The sequence below is a fragment of the Xylocopa sonorina genome, chromosome 3 (assembly GCF_050948175.1).
Source record: "Xylocopa sonorina isolate GNS202 chromosome 3, iyXylSono1_principal, whole genome shotgun sequence".
NCBI lineage: Eukaryota > Metazoa > Arthropoda > Insecta > Hymenoptera > Apidae > Xylocopa > Xylocopa sonorina.
In genome coordinates this window covers 13,875,242-13,900,090 of record NC_135195.1, presented here as the reverse complement: position 1 = coordinate 13,900,090, position 24,849 = coordinate 13,875,242, and the positions used below count along the sequence as shown (strand labels likewise).

Here is a 24,849-nt window from a genome sequence, read left to right as displayed (position 1 = left end):
CCTTCCTCCACCCAGTCGCTGACGTTTCTATCCATTTATTTATCCCGTCGAGTTTTTTCCGCTTTTTTTTTCGCGACTCCGTTGAAACCGTACTTCGTGGCCATCGAGGGCAACGGCACTCGAGGACGTCACAAACGCGTCGCGTAATTGGACGCGTTTCACGGGGATTCGCGATCCCGCGTCCCGCATAAGTGGCCTCTCGTTTTCGTTACGCGAGGGATGGACTTCACGCGATTTATCGTCGCGCGGCCTGGAACGGGACGAAGTTCGGATCTTTGCCCGGGAGTACCGATTCAGGACGCGGACCCGGCGAACTTGCTCGAGCTGGTTCGATGGTTCCCGTTTTGTTCGTTAATAACGAATGGCTATCCAGAGATTCGCAGGGAGCGGTAGTTTGAGTAATCGCTCCCGTGCCGGTTCCGTTCGGTATTCGTTGATAAATCGCGTAACTGCCGCGGAGGATACAAATATTTGCCGGTACCAGCAAATACATCTCAAGTTGCACGCGAAAGCGGCCAGCAGCCGATCGATAATATTGATCATTCCGGTGCGACAATAGTGTTTTCAATCCACTTGGACATTTCAACCTCGATCCTTCAATATTGTCGACGGACGATCAATAATGTTCGTCAACATTTGTCCAAGCAGTCGAGAGCACTATTAGTCGCGCGGAAGAGTCGGAATCGTTTGCAGCCGCCGACGAAAAATGATTCATTTCCACACCGTGTGAATTATCGTTCGAGTTCTGTGTATCTTCCGTTAGGGAATCGATTTCGTTGCGATGAATGTTTAACGAGGGAAATTTTGGTATTTAATAAGCGGAATTGTACTCGAACGGCGAACTGATTTTCATCCCTCAAGCTGATCGCGGAAGAGGAATTGGCTGGGGGCTCGCAATAACCGAGGAAATGTAAATGTAATAAACCCGACAACGGCGCGTATGTAAATAACGTTCGACCAGATGAAATTTGTTCATATTTGACGCGCTCGTGTTCGTATCGCAGTTACGATGCCCGTGAAACGCGGCCCATAAATATTCATAAATATTCAACGCCGGAGATTTCAGCCGCCCTCCGTTTCTTTTTTACTAAAGGCGCTTTGTTCTGGCTGTAATGCACCGTGTACGCGCTCCGTTTTAATGAGCACTTTCTAAATTTCATCCGGCTATTTAGAACCATAAAGGGACCCGTTGGTATCAGAAAGAAATTCTGAATTTCGTTCGAAATCCGAGAAGGGGTGAATTACGCTGGGACGAGGAGAACAAACGAAACAAATTTCATGTTTTAAACGAAATAATGATTTTTGTTTCAGGGTAAAAAATTGTTCTCCCTGAAATTAGCGTAAAGAAAGTTTGGAGAAATACAAAGGACAAGGTGAACGAACGGCGTGAAGGTTTAATCGCAGTCGAGCTGAGGTATCCACTTGTTTCGAACTTCAATTAAAATCTTCGCTACGACAATTTTATTGCGAGAAGATAACCGATGTTATTCGACGCGCCTCTGTTTAATTAACTTTCCTCGATAAATCGCCGTCCTTCGCCCTCCTTTATTGTCCGATTTCAGCGAGAAATATCTCCTTTGTGAGAAAAATTCAATGCGTCTCGTCGGAGTGACCCCAGCCATTTCTTCGTCGTTCAAGATTTGAATCGTTACCTACGAAGTTTTTGCCTCGCCCGCTCGAGAACGACTCCGATTCAACGGAGGGATTCCGAAAGTCGAGAAAGAAGTTTTTCTTGTCGTTGTTCCAGCTTTCGTTTACCTTTCCGACGTTGTCGCGCGAGATTGAGAGAATCGCTCGGTTTTCAGTCGCACAACAACACCATTTCTCCACGATAACTGGCATTTAACCGAAGCATTCTCTCGAGTTCCTTTGCAATGTCAGAAATATAATAACCGTTGACATTTTAAACGACCGGTGTACTCGATCGATCGCTTCTCGTACGAATTAATCCACCGCGCGCTTGAATTTGGGGTGGGAACAGCAGGGCAGGATCGATGGCCATTCATGGAAGAACTCACTTGTCGCGTAATTTTCAATTAGACCCCAATGTGACGCGGGAACCCGCTGATAAAAGGCGTAAACTTTTTTAATTAAAGAGCGGATCCGTGTGGAGTTTTGAATGAGTCGGTGTCGGTGACGGGTGGTGGGCCGGAAGTCGAGGGTGGGACCGGGGAAAGAAAGGATGCGACTGTGAGCGACGGGTGGATTCTGGTCGATGATAATAGGATTAGAGTGAAAGTAATCTGCGACAGCTGGGAAATCATTAGCGCGACACCGTTGTACACAACGGAGATTTTGTTGTCTTGTTACGATTTCGCTCTTTAATTGAGAATGGTAGACGGGCGGGGCGAAGGAGAACGGCGGGTGGAGGAGATAATTAAAATGTTTGCATCTGACGCCGTTAATGGACGGTTATCTCGGTGCTTTTCTAGTTTAAACATCTTTTTTTTCTTTTAATATTCAGGGACTCCGAGCGAAACGATCGCGGAGAATTTTATCAAAGAGGATAGGAAATGAGAAAAGCTTCGCGAGTATAATGTTACAAATGAGATATATGAAATACGTAAGCGTGTACCTTTAGCAGTCACATTGCGTCATAGAAAGCTAATCCGTTGAGTCTCTTCTCGCGCGGGTTCCATTAGCTGTTACGTTACGACGTTACGTGGGAGCAACGAAGGAGAGATCGTTTCGATCGGTCGATACATTTTCGTTTGTATCTACTTTGATTCAATGGCCAGCGATTTCGATGGTAAACTCGAATGTGCGAGTCGAGTCAGAGCTGATCGGTTTATTACTTCCATTTTTAATAATTCGACGATCCAATCCATCGAGTGGAAATTTCATCGCGTATCTATCGATTTGTTGACGCTCCTATATAGAGTCGGCGAGCGCGTCTACGTGGCTGGCGCACGGGAAATGAAAATTTCAGCAGAAATTGAGATGGATTTGAGTTATTCTGTCGGCAAACTTCATGGAAATGTAACTATAAACCGATTAAACGTCGATTTTTCACGAATTCCTCTTAAACTACGCCCGAATCGACATTACTACGCTTCGAATAATTTCACCCCCGATCTTGTTTGGCCAGGTTTATTTTTGCGATTGCCCCTCGCGCGCGTGTATCTCGATTTATCGATGAATCAGTACGATTGGAGTAACGTTTCACCGCTGGGAACCTACACGCTCAGCGTAGGAACGTTTTAAAGACGAATTAATTCGCTGGCTCGTTAATTATTCGCGCGGAAAATATTTGAAACCTGTTTCGATGAATAGAAAGATTTTATAATTTAATTAGAGGGGCAAACATTTTGGATTAATTGCGTTCGTGTGAGATACTGTACTTCAGTTAGAAACTTAGCAACAACTGACACATTCAGAGATGTTTCTTTGTTCGCGGAATAATGAATCGTGTACCCGGAAGTTCCATGCGGAATATTGCATAGTTCTGTTACATTACTACATTAATTTTCGCCGAGATAATGCGAAGAGAGCCGCGATACAAAATACCTCCGGAGTAAATTTCATTTAACCGTGAGTTCGCGAGACGCACGAAATTTAATTAGAGATTGTTCGAGTATATTCGAGACGAATTATTAAATCGGCAGAATTGAATCAATTTTCGTTCCTCTTTCGCAAGAGGAATCGATAAAGCTTCGCACCACACGAAAGTATAGGATAATTCATTGATGAAACTTTAACAGACTCGCATCATTCGAAATTCTTATCACGAGGGATGAAATCGCGTTCGAGCACACTGGTGGACGTTCCATCGCCGCGCGAAGCGGCTCGAAACCGGTGACGAGCGGTCGCAGAAAATGGTAACGCCTCTCGTAGGACCGCGCGAGAATATAGCGACGGTCCAGAAGAAAGGTAGGAGAAGACGGAGTCGGCATTTAACGTCTCACTTAGCGTCCCATTCATCGAATGGAAATCCGGCGGGCTGCTCGAGGAGGCACCGGCGGCTCTCGCAATTCCCGTCGTCGAGCAGGCCTCGTGTGAATGCGTGTCTCGTTAAGGCCGCAAAATATGACGTTTGTGTCAGCGTTTCATTAACCGTCCGCGCAGGGTTAAACCGGCGGCGGCGGCGGCCGTCCACGGAACCAGCTATCTCGAGGGTGCCCCGCACAAAAGGCTCCGCTCGTCGCCCGTCCTCTTTATGCGTCTCTAAATTGCGAGCGTTAATGCAATCTCTGCTAGCCGAGGGAAGATTCGAGCCACCCGTACCACCCGGTGACCCGGGACCCGGGACCCGGCGACGCGTACCTAAAATAATGCCGCTAATTTAGGGAACGACGACAACCCACGCGGCGATAAATCCTCGCTAAGTGGAGATGTTGCGGATTGTTTTCTGCTAGGTGATTCGCCAGCGACGACGAGATGCCCAGGGTAACCTTCCGCGTTGATTAACCGTTATTTGTACGCTGGTCTACATCTCGTTAGACTATCACCAGCTGATCAATCTTCCTGGTTGCTCGTTGCTTCCTGTGCACTGGGTCGAAAATTTGTCGAGCGTTTTTTTTTTTTTTTTCTTCTTGGAGAATCAATTTGGGAATCGTTGAAATATTACGTAGAATATAACGGATATACAGATTGGTAGGATGTCACGGGATACGAGCGGCAGTGATCGTGCATGGATAAAACAGCGCGTTTGCAACAGAGTTTAGCGATACAACATCGCGATGACATCGGATAATGTCAAAGAACGACGCAAATGTCACGTGCATCGACGCGACTGTTAGTTTCTCTGTGAAATGTCAAAGGATCCTGCTGTTCGAACAGGTTTATACATTTAATATTCGGGTACATGCAGGATATCCTTTACGTAAAACGAGTACGACAGACATCGAAATTATTCGGAAACGAATTTATGCGAAACGTTCCTCGGGCAGCTCTAGGGAGCGATCTCTTTTTTTCAATTCTCAGAGCGGTCTCCATTTTACATCCACTATATCGTGCCGCGTTTACATCACTTCGGGGATCCCCAAGCCAGCAAAGTTTCTCGGACGTAACTGGGAAAGGGAATAGAAAGTTCAAAAGGACCTGATTCGAACCTAGAAAAATATCCTCTCGAGAGAGAAGTCTTATACGCTGACGTATCCTTGATACGAGTTCCAAAACGACAGATAATGTACAATTATTCCAAAAACCACAACTACGACGACAAAAAAATCTTGAAAAATTCATACTTCACGAAACTCGATTCTCGTTCGAACGATCGTGTCGTCGCAGCTGGTGCAGCGTACGACTCACAGTTATCTCATGGTTTTCCAGAGATTCGCCTGGTAGGATCGTCCGTGGCCTCTTGGAATTGGTTGAACCGATGCAATCACTGGTTGGCATGGAAGTTAACCCGCGAAACTTAGTTGTCCACCGGAAGCGCCTATTGCCCTGGGCTATCTATGCCCCGACAAACTTTCCAGGCCGATAGTTGCGTCGTTATTTACACACCTTAGCCAGATAATGTATCGCTGGTGGCTGTTCACGCTTCACCATTTTTCTTGCTAATATAAACTACGAATCGAGGATATACCAGGGTCAGTCGTTCCCCAAGTCATCCCTTTCGCGGCTCGAATTAATCACACGTCGATCAGGATCGATCGTAGCGGTCGCACGGGTCACCAGCGCGCGGATTCTGCTCGAACGACCATCAGCGAGTTGGCGAGCTTGAATACCCCAGCGGATTTTGCGGATTAAACGCAATGGGATACCTTGAAGAACCTCTGGCACAGAATCGATGGCGATCCAACGATGGCGATGCTGTTATCTTCAGTGGAAGCCGAACTGTTCGGTCTCGAGGTTGTTCTTGAGGTTTTACGAGGAAGTTGAAGCTCGCAGGACACCTATGGCGGGATTTAGACGTAGTTCGGTAATTGTTGGTTAAGTGGTCGAAGATTTAAGCGTCCGTGTGTAAAATTAATTTCCGAGCTTAATCAGGGGACCGTCTCGGAGGCTTCAGTGCGGAGTTCGGTTCTCGAAGTTGAACGCGTGCTTCAAATTTACGAGTCGCCCACCTTGCGACTTCTTTTTTTATAGCAAACTTCTCGAAAGTCTCGCAGCGAACTGTTTCTATCGTCGAGTTTACTCTCGAGCGACCTCCGTTCGTGCGGATTTACGACCATAGGCTGGTAAGCCGTTTGCTAGGTGCAAACAGAAAATCAAGTTTCGCGAAGTATGCGAACAAGGAAGTGCGGCAGAATCTCGGAGACAATCTCATCATGTGAAACAAAATGTCTTTACATTCCGATACATTCGAGATACCGTTCATCTGACAGTGAACTTCGCGTAGTTTCGTTAAGATTGAACTAAAAATTGATGAAGTTGCCAACGTCAACCTGGACAAAACCGCGCGTGACGAAGATCGAATCGCACTTCGCGAGACGTGCGCAACCCTCCGATAGGAGCGATCGTACGAGCGGAATCCCGTCCGCGTTAATAGATTCCCGACGGTCACGCAATCGAGCTAATCTCTCCATTAACGTAGCCCCTTATCGGAATCCGATGTCTAATCGTCGCGTGGCTCGAGTCTCCTGGAATTGGAATTTATATTTAGGTCCTGGTTAATCCGGGAATATTCAGTTCGCCGTTTACTTGAGCGGACGTCGAACGGGACAGGACGCTCGTGCGTGTATCGCAAGCCGCGACGCGCTGGTGATCGCGTGCACAGGCTCGAAATGAAACGGTCAGACGTCCTGAAAACCGAGGCGTTTGGTTAATTAATGGTTCTTACGAGCGAATTCCTTGTGTTCCGTCGACTCACTCGGTTAAGCTGTTTGAAAAATCGGCGCCAGTTCTTGTATCGCCCAGGGAGCTTCTTCGTGGTTCGCAGTATCCGTTTAGGGAGACAGGAGTCGAGGAGGAACACGTGATAGGGCGGTTTTATAAGATTTCACGGGACCATAAGTCGTTGAATCGCGTGAGCTCTCCAGCAGAACAGGTGGTATCGCGTGCGCCATCGTTTATTTCTCTTGACGTTTCTTCGTGCGAGTGCATGTTGAGCTGGAAAATCCTGTGTCTGCCCTGGAGAGGATACCGCGGCGCCTCGAATAGAACTTCATGCAATTAGGGTTCGTAGAATAAGTTTCGCACTGAATTTCTGCGTCAGAGGTAAATTTTGATAACAAATGGTTCTCGGGGAAAGGAAGTGAACGTATATCGGCGTGGAACGAAAGTTTGCATCGGTTCTTCGAATAAAATAGCTATCCAATTCCGTTAATAAAACTTCACGGTTTATTATATTCACTTCTCTCTTCCCTGCGGCATCCACGTTTGGATCCCCGTGTTATTCGACCCCTGTTGTCCAAAACCGTGGTATTCTCCAACTTGTAATTGCATTTGAGAATCCGAAAAACTCTGTAAATGTAATTTAAACTTTCACTCAGAATGTCTTTCTCTTTTGCTCGCGAGGGACAAAGAGTCGAAGTTCTTTCACCATGCTGGCGTAAAGTGAATCAAATAGAACGCGCGACCAGAGTAAGAATTTTTACACGTGGTAACCTGTCTTTCGTTTGTTTCAGGTACGTATGTATGGCAAACGCAGATACAATTCCCGCAGGATTTTTTGGCATCGATACGATATAGGTACGATATCGAGAACGCTTTGCAACGAAGATCTCTTCGCTCGATCCTTCATGAATTCCCAACGAATTTAGGTTCGTATTCCACTTTTAAATATCCGACTGCCATTTATTTAACGGAACGTAAACGCTTCACTCTGAAATTCCGTCGAATTCACCGGTTTCACCTACTTCACCGTTGGTCGCGCTTATACGTGTTCACGTTATCGCGAACGCTTTGCAACATCGATCTTCGACTGTTCGATAACGTTTCTTTCTGGCCAGCGAGCCAACGCGGCGCAGAATTTCCACGGATATCGACGTGCGCCTCGTTCCTTTATCACATCTTCGGCCGTTATCAGCGTATTGTGCCGTCTCGCGACTGGATGGCAATTAAACTAGAGAGTGTAGAACCAGCACGACCGGCGGTGGGGTACGGCCTCTGCAGAAGAAGGCTGCATTGTCCTCGTCTCGCTGTGAAAGGATCCGTTCCCCGTTTCTTCCGAAATAAAAGTGGAGCGAACTGCGAGATTCATCGCGGAGCTAATATCAGAGAGAGAGTATTATTTCACGGTAGAATTCATCGCGGCGGCCGCCGCCGGGAGTTCCTCCTGGATATTACGTTCAACTTCTGCCGTAGATTTTTGGCTCCTGATGGATTAATCTTTGCGAGAATTTTGCTTTTAGTGTAATTGACGGTGGACGTTCGTTCCCGTGTACTAACGAAAGTATTGTACGGTTGTTGCCGAGCGAACCTCGTCTCAGAATCTCGCGAGTTCCGTTGTACGTCGTCCGGTTGTTTGATTAAAAAATTGCATTTTAATCTACGACGAGCATTCTTCCCTTCTGGAATCTCGTTGCGCGAGCTCGCGGATCCTTCGCAGCGAGACACGATAACAAACGTTGCACGCGGCGCTGGCAGAAGAAAGGGTGTAATAAATTTTGCAACGCGCGCGGAGAGCTGGCCATCGAGTTCTTAGAGCGACCGCCGGGAAATGAGATTTCGCGGTGTTTCAAAATTCAAAAGCCACGCGAGGGAAGATGGTAGGCGCGCGTGAAAAGGTATCGCTGGGACCGGGACTATGCTGGAAGGGACAAAGGTGAAGGAGGACTGGCTGGAGAAAATCAGGTCTCGCTTAACGGAAGGGAACGAACGTGGAAACGAATTTGCACCCTCCGTTGCTATTTCCGGCGAACGACGTTTCTACTTTCTTGGTATCCCGTGTCCCTTTAACACCTTCGTTTCCTCTGTCTGTAGGTAACTAAATTATTGTTTTCTAAATAAACTACTTTTGACGGAGAATTGCAATTCGTCGACTTCGTCTTACTTTTCGCGGTAGATTTTGATGGTATCCTCTTGGTAATTCAGCTTGCGATTAGTTGCAATAGAAATTAGATAGTTGCAATTTCGGTAATTTGCATGCAAACCTTGATTGTAGAATTCTGTTAAATATTGCTTACTTAGTAGACGAACAATTAGAAGTAAACGTAGATTGTAGTCTCATGCTGTAATGAAATGACATGGATTATTTAAAAAAAAAAGTCACTTGACTTGATCACATATTCTTGATCGAGTGTTCCGTGGCACACCACGAGAGTCATCGAAGTTAGTTGAAGTTCAGCCTAAAACGCGAGCGTTCATGGCAGAACCGATACATTGAAGATCCAAGAAATGCATTCCATTAGAGATCAACCAATCGGGGGAAACATAGTCGAGGAAGGTACGCGTTCTCCAGATATCGGGCTCTTTCTCTAGGGTTTGTCTTGCCACGGCAGACACTCCTTGAAAACCCAGCATATACCAGGATTGCCTAGCCACATCACACAATCCCTGGGTCCAGACAGACTCCCCATAAGATTGTCTTGCAGCAGCATACAATCGAGGGGAGCAGGAGTTACACTTCGCGAGAATCCGCTGCGACGGTCTGGAAGCCCTCAGCTTTCCTTCGTATGACCTAGCCCTTCACCACGCCAAGGAGCTCCGCTCTCAGTGGACCGATTATGGTTTCTCTGATCGTCGATCTGATACCCCTTAATACTCCTACCTCCGTAAAAGGACGTAGGAGCGCACGTGAGAAACAGTCGTGGCTGTCGAGCTGTTGATTTCACGTGCCTCGCGTCGCGAGTGACGCGAAACATCAAGGTAAGTACAATTTTTTTGGTGGTTAAATAAAAGTGCGCGCACATTATATACGCAGCGAAGGCGCGTTAGTCGCGCGACGTCGAACGCAGCAGCGACGAAAGCATTATGGCAGAGCTCGACAGCGTCGAATTTTTCGAGGGGAATACTGGCTGACTTAAACGTCGAGCGACAATGCCCGCGCCATCAGGAAGATTCTTCAGTCGTGTTCTTGAACGTGGCGATAAACAAGAAACAAGAGCGAGCGCCACGGTTCTTCCAGATGAACGGAACGAGCCGGGTGTCCGCGCCAGTTCAACCCGTAATTCATCTTATCACTTAGCGAAGGGGGTTTAACCCTTTCTTGCCCGAGACAGGAACAGATGAAGGAACTTGAAGCCTTTTTTCACGGCAACAATTTATTTGCGCGCAAGAGTTCGATAGACCCTGCAACGAAGATAAGAATTTTGAACGTTTGGTAGATTAAAAACTGTTCGAGTCGTATTTATTTGCTGTTTACCGACAGCAGCGCTGTTGATCTAAAGCGGCAAAGTGAATTTACCTCGAATCTATTAGCATAGGAATGAATAGAAACATTTTCAGTTTGCTAATCCTCGCTAAGTAAGAAATTAGGGCATAAAGCGGTAACACCGCGTACTCTCGCTATATCGCTTCAAAGAATACGGGAATTTAGCAATTTTTTCAAAATAATTTCGCACAGCGCGGCGTACCTCTAAAAGGAGCGCGAAATTCAACGAGGGAACGAGGTTTTCCCTCTTTCCTCCGTTTTCTTTTTTTCTTCGCGTGAGCCTTACAAAGCACCGGCGCAATTTAATTTCGGCGCCAGTAATTGAGTTTCGCAGCCGGTCGCCGCGTTTTACGCGTGGCCACCCTCCATCCCTCTTTCCTCTTCTTCTTACTGACCGTGTTATTTATTTATCATCAAGGTATAACACGCGGGCGTGGACGGTGCGATTGTTTCATCTCGCGGCGGTCGAAACGCGTAGGTAATCGAGTGCGCGTCTTGCACGATGCCTGGTGCGAATTGTTTCGAAGCTCGCGTTCGTTTCTACCGATGAATCTGGATCGCGACGAGAGGCTAATAAGTGTTGCACGAACGCAGCTCGTGCATAAAACGCTTCTCAACTAATCGCTGAAGCACCAAACAGCGCTTTGGCGTCCATGGATGCTGCGATTTTGTTTGAAACAAGTGCCGCCGCGCTCTGCGAATCGTTTGACGCGGAGATCTCGCTGTTTCCGTGGCACACTTCAATTCGACAAGTAGGGGGTAGAGTATCTCTGTAGAGCAAAAACTCTGTAGCTGCAGCGGGTTTGGAAATGCATGCGAACAATGTAGTAATTCAATATGCGTATACGCGACGTATCATCGCTCTTATAACGTATGACCTCGTGTAGACCACTCTGAACCCGCAAAACCGAGAGAGTCCGCAAAAGACCAAGTTTCGAAGCTCATCTGCGACCATTCTGAAGGTTCTATAGAACTCGGGGACCAGTGATCTCCGATCGGTGAAGTGCACTTCGGACCACTTTGGGGTTACGGAGACTTAAGTTTCGAAATCTCGACGTCGCGAAACCGCTTTGGGTCACCGCAAAACCGTAAGTCTTGCGACTCCACGATCGTAGAATGCGCTTCGATTATTCCATCAATCGTATCGATTATGAGAAACGTCTGTATCCAAATAATTATCATCGAATCTATGACGCACAGGCACTGAAATAATAAACGAGGACAAAAGAAAACGAAGTTCACTTTCCCGCATTCCCTCAGTTTCCATCGAATTCCGGGAACCTTTCGTTTCCCGCGCCATTGTCCGGCGCCAAAGGATTTTCCGGCGGGACCAACGAATGGAACACCCATAGAATTACCAGCGCCTGAGCCAGGACAATTCCCTCGAACGCTGAACCCGCGGAAAATAGTAAACGGTTTGTCCCTCGCTTTCTTCTTCTCCGCACCACCCCCTCCCGCGTTAATTACTTAGAGAGGCTTTCGTCATAAATTACGGGGCAGCTTTCTTCCTGGCGCGGAGCGTCTTTAAAATTATAACAGTCGGGTCTGCCCGGAGCCGGCCAGCCCCCATCGACAGAAGTACTTTGTCGAACGTTCATCCCGCTTCCCTTTCAGTCGTCCGCCGCGTAGATAATTTCTCTAATGAGTTCTATCGTAATTGGGATCAGAGGTCCTTTGTCGATCTCGTGGCTCTTTGCCCCGTGGCCCTTGCTGGGTCTCCATTGCGTCTCCGCGAGCGAATCCTCGCAAAATACCTAAAGGTGTTTCAATCTGAAACTAATCGATACGAGGTACTTTACAACTAACACGTTGCCTCGATAGAGACTCGCGATTTATTCGTTTCTTTGACCATCGTGTTCTATTGGTTAACAGTTATTGGTAACTTTACTCGAATACGAGTGGGTTTGGTTATCGGATTTTCAGTAACGTACGAAAGTATCGATAGCGAGAAATTCGGTGATGAACGAGCCCCAACGGGATGGGAGGTGGCAGCAGTACGGTGTCCAGTTGGATCGAAGGATCGAGCAATCCTGCTCCATCCGAGCGGGCTTCCAGGGCCCAGTGGCAGTTTAGGGCCGCGCGAGTAAATACGGGGTCGCGAGGCGCGGGAGTTGTAGAGAATGGCTGGATGGTTTCGGAGCGGGTGCATATTCGGGAGCGAGGAAATTTACAATCCAAGTCGAGCCATATATTAGGGAAAGTTACTTCGAGTCGTAAACGTCGAAATATATCAATAGTCGAGCGGGACGACGTTTCTGGTGGGCGTTCGACGGTAATGTCGAGGGGTGGTCGTACCCGGTTTCCGTGTACGTACGTGGAGGGCGCGCGCTCGCGTCAGATGAGTTGGTACGCGTTAAATATCCCACCTCCGGCTGCTAGCCTCTGGTATAGTTATCGATGAAACCGTTTTAGTTAGCGGAACTGACCCCGTTCCCTGGCTTTCAATGGATTGGCTAGCTTTAATGCGGCTGACAGCTGGGAATTAACGGGTCTTTTTTATTCAACTTCGATTCGATTTTGTTTTATTTCTATTCACCGCCGGGGATTTATTTTTATTTTTTTTATCGCAGGCTCACCTGTCACGTCCGCTGGTCCCGATCGACGGTGCTCGCACCCCGTTGCTGCGCAGGAACCAGTTCGCGTTTAATATGCGGCCAGCGAAAGGTCAAGATTAACTTTTTACCGATTCGCAACGGCTAGCCTGGACTCTGGCCGAGCAAACGAAACGCGAACTTGTTCCACCGGCAGTTTGCTGTTTTGCGGAATCGTTAATCGTGGCTGGAGTTATGTAAACCAACGGACTCGTGAATGGAATACGTTCACCGCGTTCTTAGGTTTCAAAGATTCCTCAGATCGTAGTCTCCCGTGTCGTATCGATCTCGAATCTCGCGATGCAGGCAACGCTGGATAAATCCAGAGTGAATCCTTCGAAGTTGTCAGTATCCCTCGTAGAATCAAGATCAATGCGACACATACGTAACCTGGAGTCGTAAAGGTAAATTGTAAGTCGCGAGGAGGGAGCGCATACGTTTGCAAATCGGATCAATTTGTCGACACGGGGATACAACGATTCCCCCAGGTTTACCAGGGTCCTGAAATCTGAACAGAAAGGTGATCGAGTTCCCAATTCAGATTAATCAACGTCCGCCGTGAAATTACTGTACACGAGGAAGTGGAACGCATACTCGATCGGATCGGTTCACCGTGCAGCCAGCGCTCGAGACCACTGTAAATCTTTGCCACCGGCCCTCGTCATCGGTCTACCGTGCCCGGAACTCTGTTGGTTAAACAACGGTGCGAGTTTGTTAAATTCGTTCCGTCGAATCGATCGAGTGGCCGCGCCGCCAATGAGCCTGCAACCCTCCTCTCGATTAACGGGGCTGATTTCGTTCTCCAATTCTGTTTGCCCTCTCCCTCCCGTTTTGCAAAACTCAAACGCGACCTTATTATATTCGGGACGCGTTTCGAAAACCGTCGTGTCGGGGCCGCCAAGAAGTCGTCTCGAGTGTACCGTAAATATACATCGACTTCGTCTTGCCTGGCTACGTTTTCCAACTTGAAAAAGAAGTTCCTCTCGGGACGACTTTTGATGCTCTCAGCGCTGATTACACTTCGAGCAGTTGTTAGGTTTTTGGAATTAGTTAGAACCGTCTCGAGGGGTCGAGAAAGCGCAGTATCGGATGAAATTATTTTTCGCAGGTGTGTATACGCGTGGCGAAGTAAGCGGGAATGCTCGATGCTAATGTTTCCGGATGGTATCGACGAAAATGCTTCGCTTCTTCTTATACTTTTTGTCGGGAGGATTTCCACGCGAGCTCCCGCGCTCGTTCATTAAACTGTATGATGTTACTAATAGCGAACTGCATGCGCGATATTGTTGCGGGTGTGCATACCTTCCGCAAAGCAAGCAGTTACGCTCGGGTATGCAAATATGTAACGTGAGAATATTGTATAATGTAATTTTACGGAACTCGCTAATGAATTTGAATCATTTGCAGGTGTTTGATGCTCGCGTACTTTTACGAGCCACTGTGCGCTGAATGAAAAAAAAAAAAAAAAAAATTGAGGAACGTTTGAAGACAGAGGCTGGCGTTTCGATAATCTGAGATTAAGGGACGATTAAGGTCACGATTGAAGCTTTGCACGTCCGTTCTCGAAGTTTCGCAAGATATACTTTTTTATACGTCCCGCGTATCAGCGCTATATCTCTTCGTACCCTTGTCTGAGTCAGCTTTGAAACAAAGCTCCGGCGGAAAGTTTGCTCATTTTCGAAAGGAGCTCGCGCGTCGATGCCAGCAGGGATTTCCCGCTCGATTGAGCCAGCCCCTGTAATCCCTGACCGCGTTGTTTAACAGCTCTCGTGCCGTCAGAGCTCGATTAAATACACTTTTTGGTATCGATGATTAGCACGCGCGATGCTTCTCCCAGATGGCCACGAATTCGATTCGAAACTCGCGTCTCTTCTTTCAACGACCGCGTCGAATCGAACAGCCAGCGCTGGGGACAGGTTCCCGATGGAAACGGATCGATCGACACGGGAGCATGTAACGAAACGTTCGACGTTGTAATTGAAAGAGTCAATATGTGCTCGTCTATTCGTGGGCGTTTGTAAAATCTCGAGGAACAAACGGGAGCAAGAACGTTCTCTTGGGTTTACAATCGTGCCAAGAGTCGATTAATCATATCGGTGGAAATACGAAGCAATTAAGTGGAAGTTCGTAGAGGTCGGTCGATCAGCCGATGCGACCTTATCTGAGTCGAACAGACACCAATTATCGGCTTACCAGGAAGCACTGCTCGCACTGTCTACCTGTAATCATCGCGAGCTTACTGCGATTCGAGCCCAAGACGGAATCCTTGTATGTGACTACGGCTACCCAATGTTGCGTCGTTAACAAGGTTTGGTTGAATATGTGACGTGCTTTCTATTGTTTTGTTTCGACGTCGAGGAGATGCGAGACTTTGTCTCCATGTGGGATTCTGTGGGGAAAATTAGTAGTACATTAGATATGCATTTTGAATTTTCATGTCTTACGTAGCATTTTCTTCGTCACTAGCGTAGATTTGAATCGCTTTAGTAATTTTGTATGCAATCTGGCAATTTTTTTAGGGGTGAAGGTCTTTTTTCAGTGACAGCGTCCCTGTCTGGTGTAACTTAAGGATACTGAAAGTTACGATCGTTGAGATTCAGGTGTAACGCGGTGAAAATAAAGAGGAGCGGATCATATGTCTGGAAAATGTGACAGAATACGAATGGAGCTCTACTAATACGTTACGTGACGATTTTTCATTATGTGGAAATGGATTGCGACTTCAATATCTAACGAGATTATTGGAATTCTTTTCGCGTATCCTGTTTTTGTCGTGCATCAAGTAAAATGGTAACGTTACAGTAACACAGTTGTACTTGGATGCAGTGTCAAGAACGTCGAACATCCTTCAAAATTCCCACTTGTCCTACATTTTGTACATAAAGAAAAAACATCAATAAATTACACGACTGATACTTTGGTTATCTTCAAATATACTTTGCACAGTGTGTGAATAACGATTTACAATTTGCGCTTCTTTTTTCCAGATCCCGACAGACGTTTCTTTCCACGAAACCTCCAGCAGAATCAGATCATCCTCAACACGAATATCCTGAACGACCAGATTCCTGACATTTCCATCGATTTTCTCCGAATCGACAAATTAAAAAAAAAAAAGAAACACTGTTTTGCTGCGTGATACGTAAGAGTTAAACCACGATCGGCTCTGTGCCTCGGCATTGTTTCGTCGCGACGTCGTCGGGGCAAAAATCTGTAGGCCATTAGGGTAATTGAAAAGGAAAACTCGATGAAGTACGGTGAAACGATCGCGCGCTCTCTGGCTCGCACTCAATTACCCGTAGGACCACTCACGGAATTAGATTCCCGTGAGTAACGTACAAGTGTTGGACACCCTGCCACCCTCTGTGGCGTTTCACGGTTTCGTCGGGCAATGGCGAGCTTCCCGGAAGAATTTCGGCTGAAAAAAGTGATTTCCAAGTGCGCGCGTCCATCTGTGTCAAATTTATCAACGTGTACAACGTGAGAAAGTATTTAGACTAAAAAATTCGAACTTCTTTCGTTCGTTTACGCGTACACGCGCATCGCTCGAACTTCACTTTTGCTGGTTGAAAGCAGCGAGACGGGGTATTTCTTCGTCCGAGGCGAAGGTCGTTTTAATCTTTAAGTCGAGACGGGGAGTCGAGAGGGGTGGACTTTTCTTGGGAACCGTCGAGTTCATTAAGGCGCAATTAAACTCGCGCGAAACTTAGCCCGGGAACTGTTCGTGCAGTCGGCCGCGAATACAAATTCTGGATTTCTCGCGGCGCTGATTGGCTAGTCAGCCAAGGGTTTGTTGGTAATTACCGATCCGCAGCTGGAGAGCTGGTTTCCCCTATTGTTCCAACGGTTACCCGCTTATAGAGAGCTTTTGCTTTACAATTGAAACACAATGTACTAACAGTTTCGTTGATTAAAATGTATAATCAGATACGCCTTCGCTTGATCATTGACCTCTGAAACCGCCTCCACCGCGAACAACGGGTCCTGATCCTCCTCGTCCGCGGCACCTATGAACACCCAAGCACCCTCTAAACTCCCCTGTATACACCGTGTCGATACAACTCCAGCAAATCCTGCACCACTTAAAACCAGCCGTCGCATTCTCCATATTCATGACCAGAGTGCAGCTCAGCGACGAGTTTGCCGGGTGTTCGCGTGAAACCCGGCTCTGGAAACCGGTTCGACGAGCCGGCAACCACCGGATGGGAACCAGCCCGTCTCTTCCGCGTTGAAAACGATTCGCAGAGTTCGCGGCTCAGGCTCTTCTCGACCGATGGGAAACGCGCACGCGTCATTAGGGCCGCTAATACACGGGGGCTCACGGCACAAGTACTTGGCGCAGTCTTCGTCGAGAGTTAATTTTCGAATCGCACCCGCGGAATTTCCAGCGAATTACACGGAGACGCGTTTCACGAGAACCGCCGCTCGGGTTTAACGTCGAGCCGCCCGCCGTAGAAGGGCCAGCTTAATTAGCGTCTGCAGGGTTTCGCGCGAATAAATAGTTTCCTGGTGATACTTGCAGATCCCGCGTTTCAAATATTTAATACGCGTTTCTCGTTCGAAATTGAAGTTTTCTAGCGCGAGACAATTTAAGGGATGATTCTCTGGGAGGAAAATTAGGGTTGAGAGGGATGGATTTCGTCTCCATCGATCGAATATCCCATCAGTTTATAGAGAAAGTACAATTACTTAAATTTGGGACGGTATATGAGTTCGCATCGAAGCGACATTCCGCAACCGAATTGTCCGCGCTCCAGTAACTTCATAGGCTGCCGAACGGAGGGAAAAAAGAACTGGCAAGTCACTAATTCGAGCGTGGTTTTTTTTTCGTGGATCCCCCAACAATCGGAATTCCAACCCGCGTAAACGAAAAGTCGCTTTTTCCGCGCGGACGCTTCTCCACCCGAAGTGGAAACTTTTTCTATCTGCCGGATTCCGAAAACAATCGTAGTTGCAGCTAAAAGCGAAAGCATCCTCCCCCGCCCTCATTGTTTGTTCCGCTTGTTTGTAGGATCCAAAACAATCGGGTAACCTCGATCGAAAATGCGAAATTTTTTCCCAGCTAGAGAGTAGTTCACGGTTTCGTGGAGATATGAGACGATCGTGGTTTCCGACTGAAAATGTCGTCCCTTCTTTCATTTCACTTTGATGAACTTGAGATAATTGCTACTGAATATGTTAGTGAATAGCTTTCCGTCGTATTAATTAAGTGAGAAACGTTCAGTAAATCAAGGAAAAGGTCTTCGCGTATTAGCTGAGCGAAACCGTACAGCACGATAGGCTCGCGCCCTCGGCGTTTGATAGATTGTTCGAACGTTTACGTTTGCGGGTCAAAGGGGGTGACGAGGACGCGATGGCGAGGACGGATGGCGGATGGAGGAGAAATGGAAAAAGTTGTACGTTCCTCTAGTTGGTTGGCGGGGCATAAACGTGAAAAGCAGAGGGATCACCGAGAACTATGAAGCGTGACGGGGTCGGGACAAAGGGCGCAAAAGGAGAAACGAGCGGCTGATCGAATCTGCGACGAGTAACGCGATGTATCCGCGAGATGGTACCGCAGACGAGGGTGTAGAGTAGACGTGTCGCGCAATATATTTTCGTAGCTCCAGTTTCTGGGGTTCTGAAGCCCCATTACCAGCTTTTTCATCGCTAACAGCGTTACTGATTCAGCGTAAAATAAGGCTGCGACACAAGCAGAATTGGTGGTATTTTATATTTGCAGCCGTGCGATATCGTGAAAGATTTTTGTTAACACAAAATTATTACTAGATTCGTGAATTTTTATGTAAGTATTCGGGAATTATTTATTACAGCTTTATTGCAAGCATATATTATATTATGCATTATTCCCTACATTATTTTATTCGTATACTATGCGGAATTAATGTTTCTAAAGGCTTCTTCATCTTTTTTCATTGCGTCTATGTCTAATTTGTATTTTACGATGCAATTCTGCGTTTATAAGGACCTTTATTCTCAGAGAGTCTTATTTCCCCGGCAGTAATGAAGACGGAGGAAGCTCCGAAAGGATTTCCGCTGTCAGACCATTTTCAGAGTAATTCACTCGCCTTCGCAAGATGAAAATAATTTTTTGATTTCGTACAAGTGTCGCCGCTTGAGTATCCGTCGTTCTGGTTTGAATAATTTCGTTGTTAACAGCCTTTCAGCTGGGTATAAATTGCTAAATTTCTTAGAAAGGTGCAACGAAATTAAATTGAAATTAAAATGCATTCAATTTTTTAATTCGACGCTTTCCAAACATCTTGGCCTATCCTATTAACGAAACAACGTGTATTTTCTTTGGTGAATCCTTCGATCATCGGTGTAATCGAAAATTACGTTCTCTTAAGCGACTTTTTCACTTTCCCGCAAGTTATTACGCGGCTGCGACAAAAGCCACCCCCGCTATGAACACGTTGCGCAAACAACGCGGATAATTACCGAAACGCAAAGCACACAATGATAAAACGAGGAGCCCCGTGGCGTGTGTTCGATCGCGAAGTATAAAAGCGGCGTCAAACGGAAGGGAAAACGGACGGGACGGGAAGAAAAACAAGGAATTCCCTGGCAAAAGCGAGGAATAACGCCGGGCAACGTTTGTCCGCGAAATACGAGGGGAGAACGTGGGACAGATAAGAAATTCCGCTGTGACGACGCGAGCCGGGTGCACGGGGTCACGAATGTTTTCGATTGTGTTGGAATAATATACAGGGTGCTTCAAAAACAACTTTCTATAGAGAACGATCGAGCGAGGAGTATTGAAAGAATTATGAGGGAACCAGTTTTCGTCTGATAAATACACAATGATATTAAAAATATCCAGAAAAACTTCCATAATGTACCGATATCGATACCCACGACAATTTTATCTAATCTTGAATGAGAATTCTGTAAAATGGAATGGAACATTGAACGGTACCAACGATGAAATTACATCGAATCGTGACGGTAATGTCTCGTAGGCTGGCGCTTCCAAGAGCCGCAAGAAAATTCGTGGAAGCGGAAATTGGAATTCTTCCCGCGGAATTAAATCGCGTTTTCTATGCGCCATCCCACGCGTCGCGGTACACACGCGTTCCCTGCCTAATGAACGGGATGAAATTAACCCTCGCGCGGCGTCAAAGTTATCCGCGAAGAATACGCTCATCGTTGCGGTTAACACGATATCAGCGGAACACCCGGGAAATGCCAGGGCAACAGAGTTAAATATCAGAGGTAACGCTGATACACGGTGAAACGACGATAATCAAATTTCGAGGAAGCCGTAATGAAACGCGATAACCAAAGTACACTGCGGTCCCGGCAAGAATACCGGTTGTCCGGAAACATAGTTGAACGCTCGAGAGAGAGAGACGGGTGGACGCAGTCGGATACCAACCGTCGTGCAGTTATTAATCAAGAATGCATTCGGCGAACAACAATGCGCGTAGTCGTAAGGGAACAGAGTTAGCCGCCTGTGCTGTAGCGCGATCTTGAATGTTGTTGAAATTCCAATCAAACGTCGCTGTTGGCAATAAAATTCCGGGACAGCGCGATAAAACAGCGAGCATCCGGTTTCGGTCGCTAGGCGCGATATCAAAAGCGATTTATAGAAATGCAACAGCGTTGTTCAACGGTGAAAATAAATTCCGACGCCGGGTCGTGCAAATATCCGCGAGAGCGCGAGCGAGCAAGGATTCTTGTCAAACGGCGTAGCCGATACCGGCGTCAGCAAGATCGCATTCAATCGGTAGGAAGCGCGGCGAATGTGAAAAGGTACAGTGAGCGTCAGCAAGAACAGTTGGATGCCATCGAGATCGCGATCAATCATGTACAAGCACGTATTCAAAACACGCTCGAGCTTAGTCGTCGAATGGCATTCGATATTTCTTACAAAAACGGGGTGTATCTGAAAATAAGTTCTTTTGTATAAAATATTTCTATTCTCATGTGTCGACTTCAAAAATTCGTATCGAAACGAAATATGTAGAATAATGATGATTAAAAGTATCCGATAAAAGTTACTCCTCCGTTGATAGTGTCTCCTCTATGGTATCCAGGGTTCGTACCACCCGGTATAAAGACTCTGTTACGCAACTTCCCAGCTAAACATCATTACGCCTCATCCTACACGTCGATCCACCCCCGACAATATTAATTCTCCACGAGAGCATCGAGCAACTCGAGGCGTAGCAGATCGAGCTCAGCAACCACCCTTCAGAGTATCACGGATAGAGCAAGAACTATGGCTGCAAGAGGATCGCGAGTACAGGAGTCTCGATGGCGGGTGAAAATAATATACCACCTATACTAGTAGTTATACATCAATTATAAAGCGAACGGAATCAGAAACGGCGAAGAAGACGAAGAGGACGCGCTGTAGCAAGAGCCATAACTGAAACGAAACAACGTAGAAACGGTGAAAGAGTACGAGATTCAAGCACGGCGGAACAAGATCGTACATCATCTAAGCTACGTCCCAGCTAAAAGCAATTATAACGAACAAAAAGAGAGAAGGAGGATATCAGCGACAAAGAGGCGGAAGAGTCAGACAGAGGAAAGTAGAACGGGAGGGTGCGTGGCACAAGAGAAGACAAGGAGCACGGGCAGTAGAACGGGACAAGCCTAAGAAGAGGAGCAAGAAAAGGTGCCGCGAAGGCAGAGAAGAATAAGATCGTACAGTACGTACACCAGTCCCAGGGAGGACGATTACAAACGGAGAAAGACGGAGATCTTACACGGGGGTGGAAAGTGGAGCGAGACGAAGTGGGTACCGCGAGCGAGAGGGGTGGATGAGACTAGATAGAAGCGGGGCAAGGGTGAGAAGGGGTAGAGAAAGGAGGAGGGGAGAGTTGGTGGATTTTCCGAGCGCAGAGGGGTCGGGGGTGGCGCCGCGGGCCGCGCCGTCGCCCAGCATCCCTCGTTTCCACCCGCCCACCCTCGACGAGGCGCACCTTCGCGCGGAGAGTATCCGCTAGTCATACGCTGGCCCGTTGCGAGCCCGCCGATATACCGCGCCTCTGTCGCTCGCTTCGCTCGCCTTAGTGCACGCTTTCTGCGTCGCATCGCGACTGCTGCGTGCCGTGTTGACCTAGTTTAGGCGCGCGCGTACCGTTGCCAACGCGGACCCGTGTGCCGACGCGTGTGAATATCCGCGTACGCAGAGGGCTAGCACTCGAGGTACGTTCGGTGAGCAGTGTGCAGCGGGTGAAACGCGCGAGTTCAGGACACGGAACTGGAAGTCACGGAACGAAGTGGCTCAACGTTGGTTTCGACTGACGATTAATCGCTGATCGGTGGGAAGGTGGAAGCGGAGAGGAAGGGAGCGCGAGGAATATCGGCGCAACGGCACGTCAAAGAATCATCCCCGAGCCACTATCGCCCACATGGTCCGTGTTTTGCTTCTCCACCCTCCTCGCCACCCCTACGTGGCTCCCTCTCGACTATTCACACGGTCGAGGCTAGTTCACGTGTGACTGGGACACGCGAACATCGGACGATCTATCGTCGTTCAGCTTTGTTGGATCGGTTCCGTTTAAAGAGTGCACTCGCGTCTTGACTGGCTGAACCACGAGCCACGTACAATGACCGCGTAACGTATGCCGGTACAGTCGTGGTCAATCGTAGTGTCGTGTGACCGTTGATTCGTTCTCGTTCACGAGACGACGATACCAATATTTTCTACGGAGTAATGCGTGTTGGTTGCGATTCAGATTGACGGCAGCCTGACTGGGGTCGTGGACCGTGAACGTCGTCGAGTCCTCGGGTTGATCGCGACGAAGGAGGCGGAGGATTTGGAGAACGACACACGCGCTGCATCGTTAACCGTGGCCATGCCTGTCTGATCGTAACGGACAGTTTACGGGGATATGCCGATGGTGTGCGATATCGGGTGTAGTACGTCGAGGATAGAGGAATAGGGTTGGGAACAGGGATCGTTATACAGGGGTCGTTAAAGCGGATACGGTTTTACCATTCCCTCCGTGGACTAATCTGTTCCGCGTCTCGGAGGAAACGGCAATCGATACGATGGAAACGTTCATGATAATAGGCATTTGCATTCTGTGCTACGAGATGTGCGACTTGATCAGAAATTGTGCCACATCGCAAACGGCGGAACCGCGCCGCTCCCTCGAAGCATCCGCAACACCACCAGCATCGCAGCGTGTGTTCTCGATTTCCCGCAGGATCCAGAACCGTCCAGCCTGTTGCCCGCAGTAAACGTCTGAGATCGTGTCGCCCCTCGAATCGGCCACGAAGTTATCCTTCGACGCACGCGATCGCAAGAACCATCGAGCTGTCTTCTGACGCACGTGATCGCACCAGGCAGTAGCGACGCGAGAGAACGGGGTTGCTGAAGAAAAAAAAACCGCCACAAGAAGAGAGATCTCGAGGAGAGAAACGCGGGGAGCAATCCCGTGGGGGTCTCGCAGGAAAAGATCCGACGTTCGCGTGGCTCGACATGATCGCGTGATCTTAATAAAGCGTCGAGCATCCGTCACGTTCAGACGGGACACGACGCCTGGTCTCGGACCACTGGCACGGAGGGGAATTCACGTTGCTCTGATAAATGCGCTCGACATAATGGAACGCATTTCACGACCGATCGATATACGGAGGACGTAAACGCGGCGATCCTTCTCGGCTTCGTTATCGCGATCGATGCGACTGGTATCGATCAGACCATCGCGCAGCTTCCTACCAACTGTCTGTTCGCAGCGACGAGACTGTGCCGTCTGTATCGGTTAGAGATCGTTAAGATGCGTACTCGCGCGGAGTCGAGTGGTACGATTCGCACCGAGCCGCGTGGATTGCGGAAAATCTGCCAGTACCGGTGCTCCTCGAACTGACATTTTGGTGTACCTTCCGTGAAGAGCAGGAGAAGAGTTCTTCTCGCGGTGCAGCCATCGAGTCGATTCTGTGGAAGGTGCAGGAGTTCGGTTAAGTCGTCCGTTAGGAAGCCCACGATTTCACTGCCTGTCTTCGGGGAATAAAACTCGAAGAAACGTGTTCTCTTTCGCTGGGGTAGGTACGGACTGGATTCGCGCGGGTCGCGCGAAGATGCGGCATGCGTGGATGATCCTCGAAAGTCGCTGGGATCTGAATTCGGGGGCGCAGAGCTCGGGAAACGAGGAATCGAAAACGTTCCACGCCTGGTCGATCTCGTTCGGCGCATAGCGGTAGTTGGAGGCAGCTGCTTGTCATCCGGATTGAGGATTCAACTTATCGACGAAAGGTTACCGGCATTTCAACGCTATCGGAGAGGACGATATAGTTCAGTGGATGTTTTATACACCTCCACGGATCTGAGTGTATCAATCGACGAATGTGTTGAGGAGGAATAGTTGTTAAAGTTCAGAGACACTTATCGTTCTACGTGTATCAATTAACAGATGCGTTGAGAAGGAATAACTATTAAAATCTGTCAACAAGAAAAAGTCTTAGAGCACCAGTCAATAGATACGTCAAGGAGGAACAGCAATCTGAATCTAAAAAGAAAGGAAGATTTAAGAGTATCGATCAATAGATGAGTTAAGGAAGAATAATAATTAAAGTTTAAAATTAAGAGCTAAAAAGGATCTGGGATTTGAAAGCGCTCTTTTAAAGGGCAATAGTTGATTGAAATCAATTTGAAGGGAGATACCAGAACCAGAATCATCGCCAGACCACGAAGATCGAAGAGAAATGGACTGGTTGGAACGACTGATGAGTTCAGGATCGCAACAGCCACCCTTGACGGCAGCCACGCGGTCTCAGAACGCGTTCGTGCAGGCGAACCTTTGCTCCGTGATCGGTCGAAAGGGTCGTCACCTGACTGTCACGTTCTGCTTGACCGGGGACACGCTGGAAGGCATAGTACAGTGTCTGGTGTTCCTGAAAGCATTCTCGGTAAGAGGATTTAGCATTTCTCGTTCTTTTTTTACACTCAAAGAGTGTAAGAAATTTTGGGGTTTTTAATATTTACTTAACGGGATGGAAAAGGGTAATTACAGTGAGGAAATTTAAAAAATGACCGATATCTAATTCGTCATAAATGTGATAAATAACTTAGACTGAATCAAAAATTTTTTAAAGTAC

General features: G+C 47.7%; 1 protein-coding gene across 20 annotated transcripts in view; it reads left to right on the top strand.

Annotated features, from left to right (window-relative positions):
- Positions 1–24,849, top strand: part of Rg (A kinase anchor protein rugose) — a 322,382-nt gene that overhangs the window by 114,275 nt on the left and 183,258 nt on the right. For 13 of the 20 annotated variants that reach the window (XM_076910992.1, XM_076910979.1, XM_076910978.1 and 10 more), the window contains exon 1: positions 24,296–24,660. The exons of the other annotated variants lie outside the window; for them this stretch is intronic. In XM_076910992.1, the coding sequence (XP_076767107.1) occupies positions 24,457–24,660 (204 nt within the window). In that variant the 5' untranslated portion in view covers positions 24,296–24,456. Of the gene's footprint in view, positions 1–24,295; positions 24,661–24,849 lie in introns of those variants that run through there. 20 annotated transcript variants of the gene reach the window in all.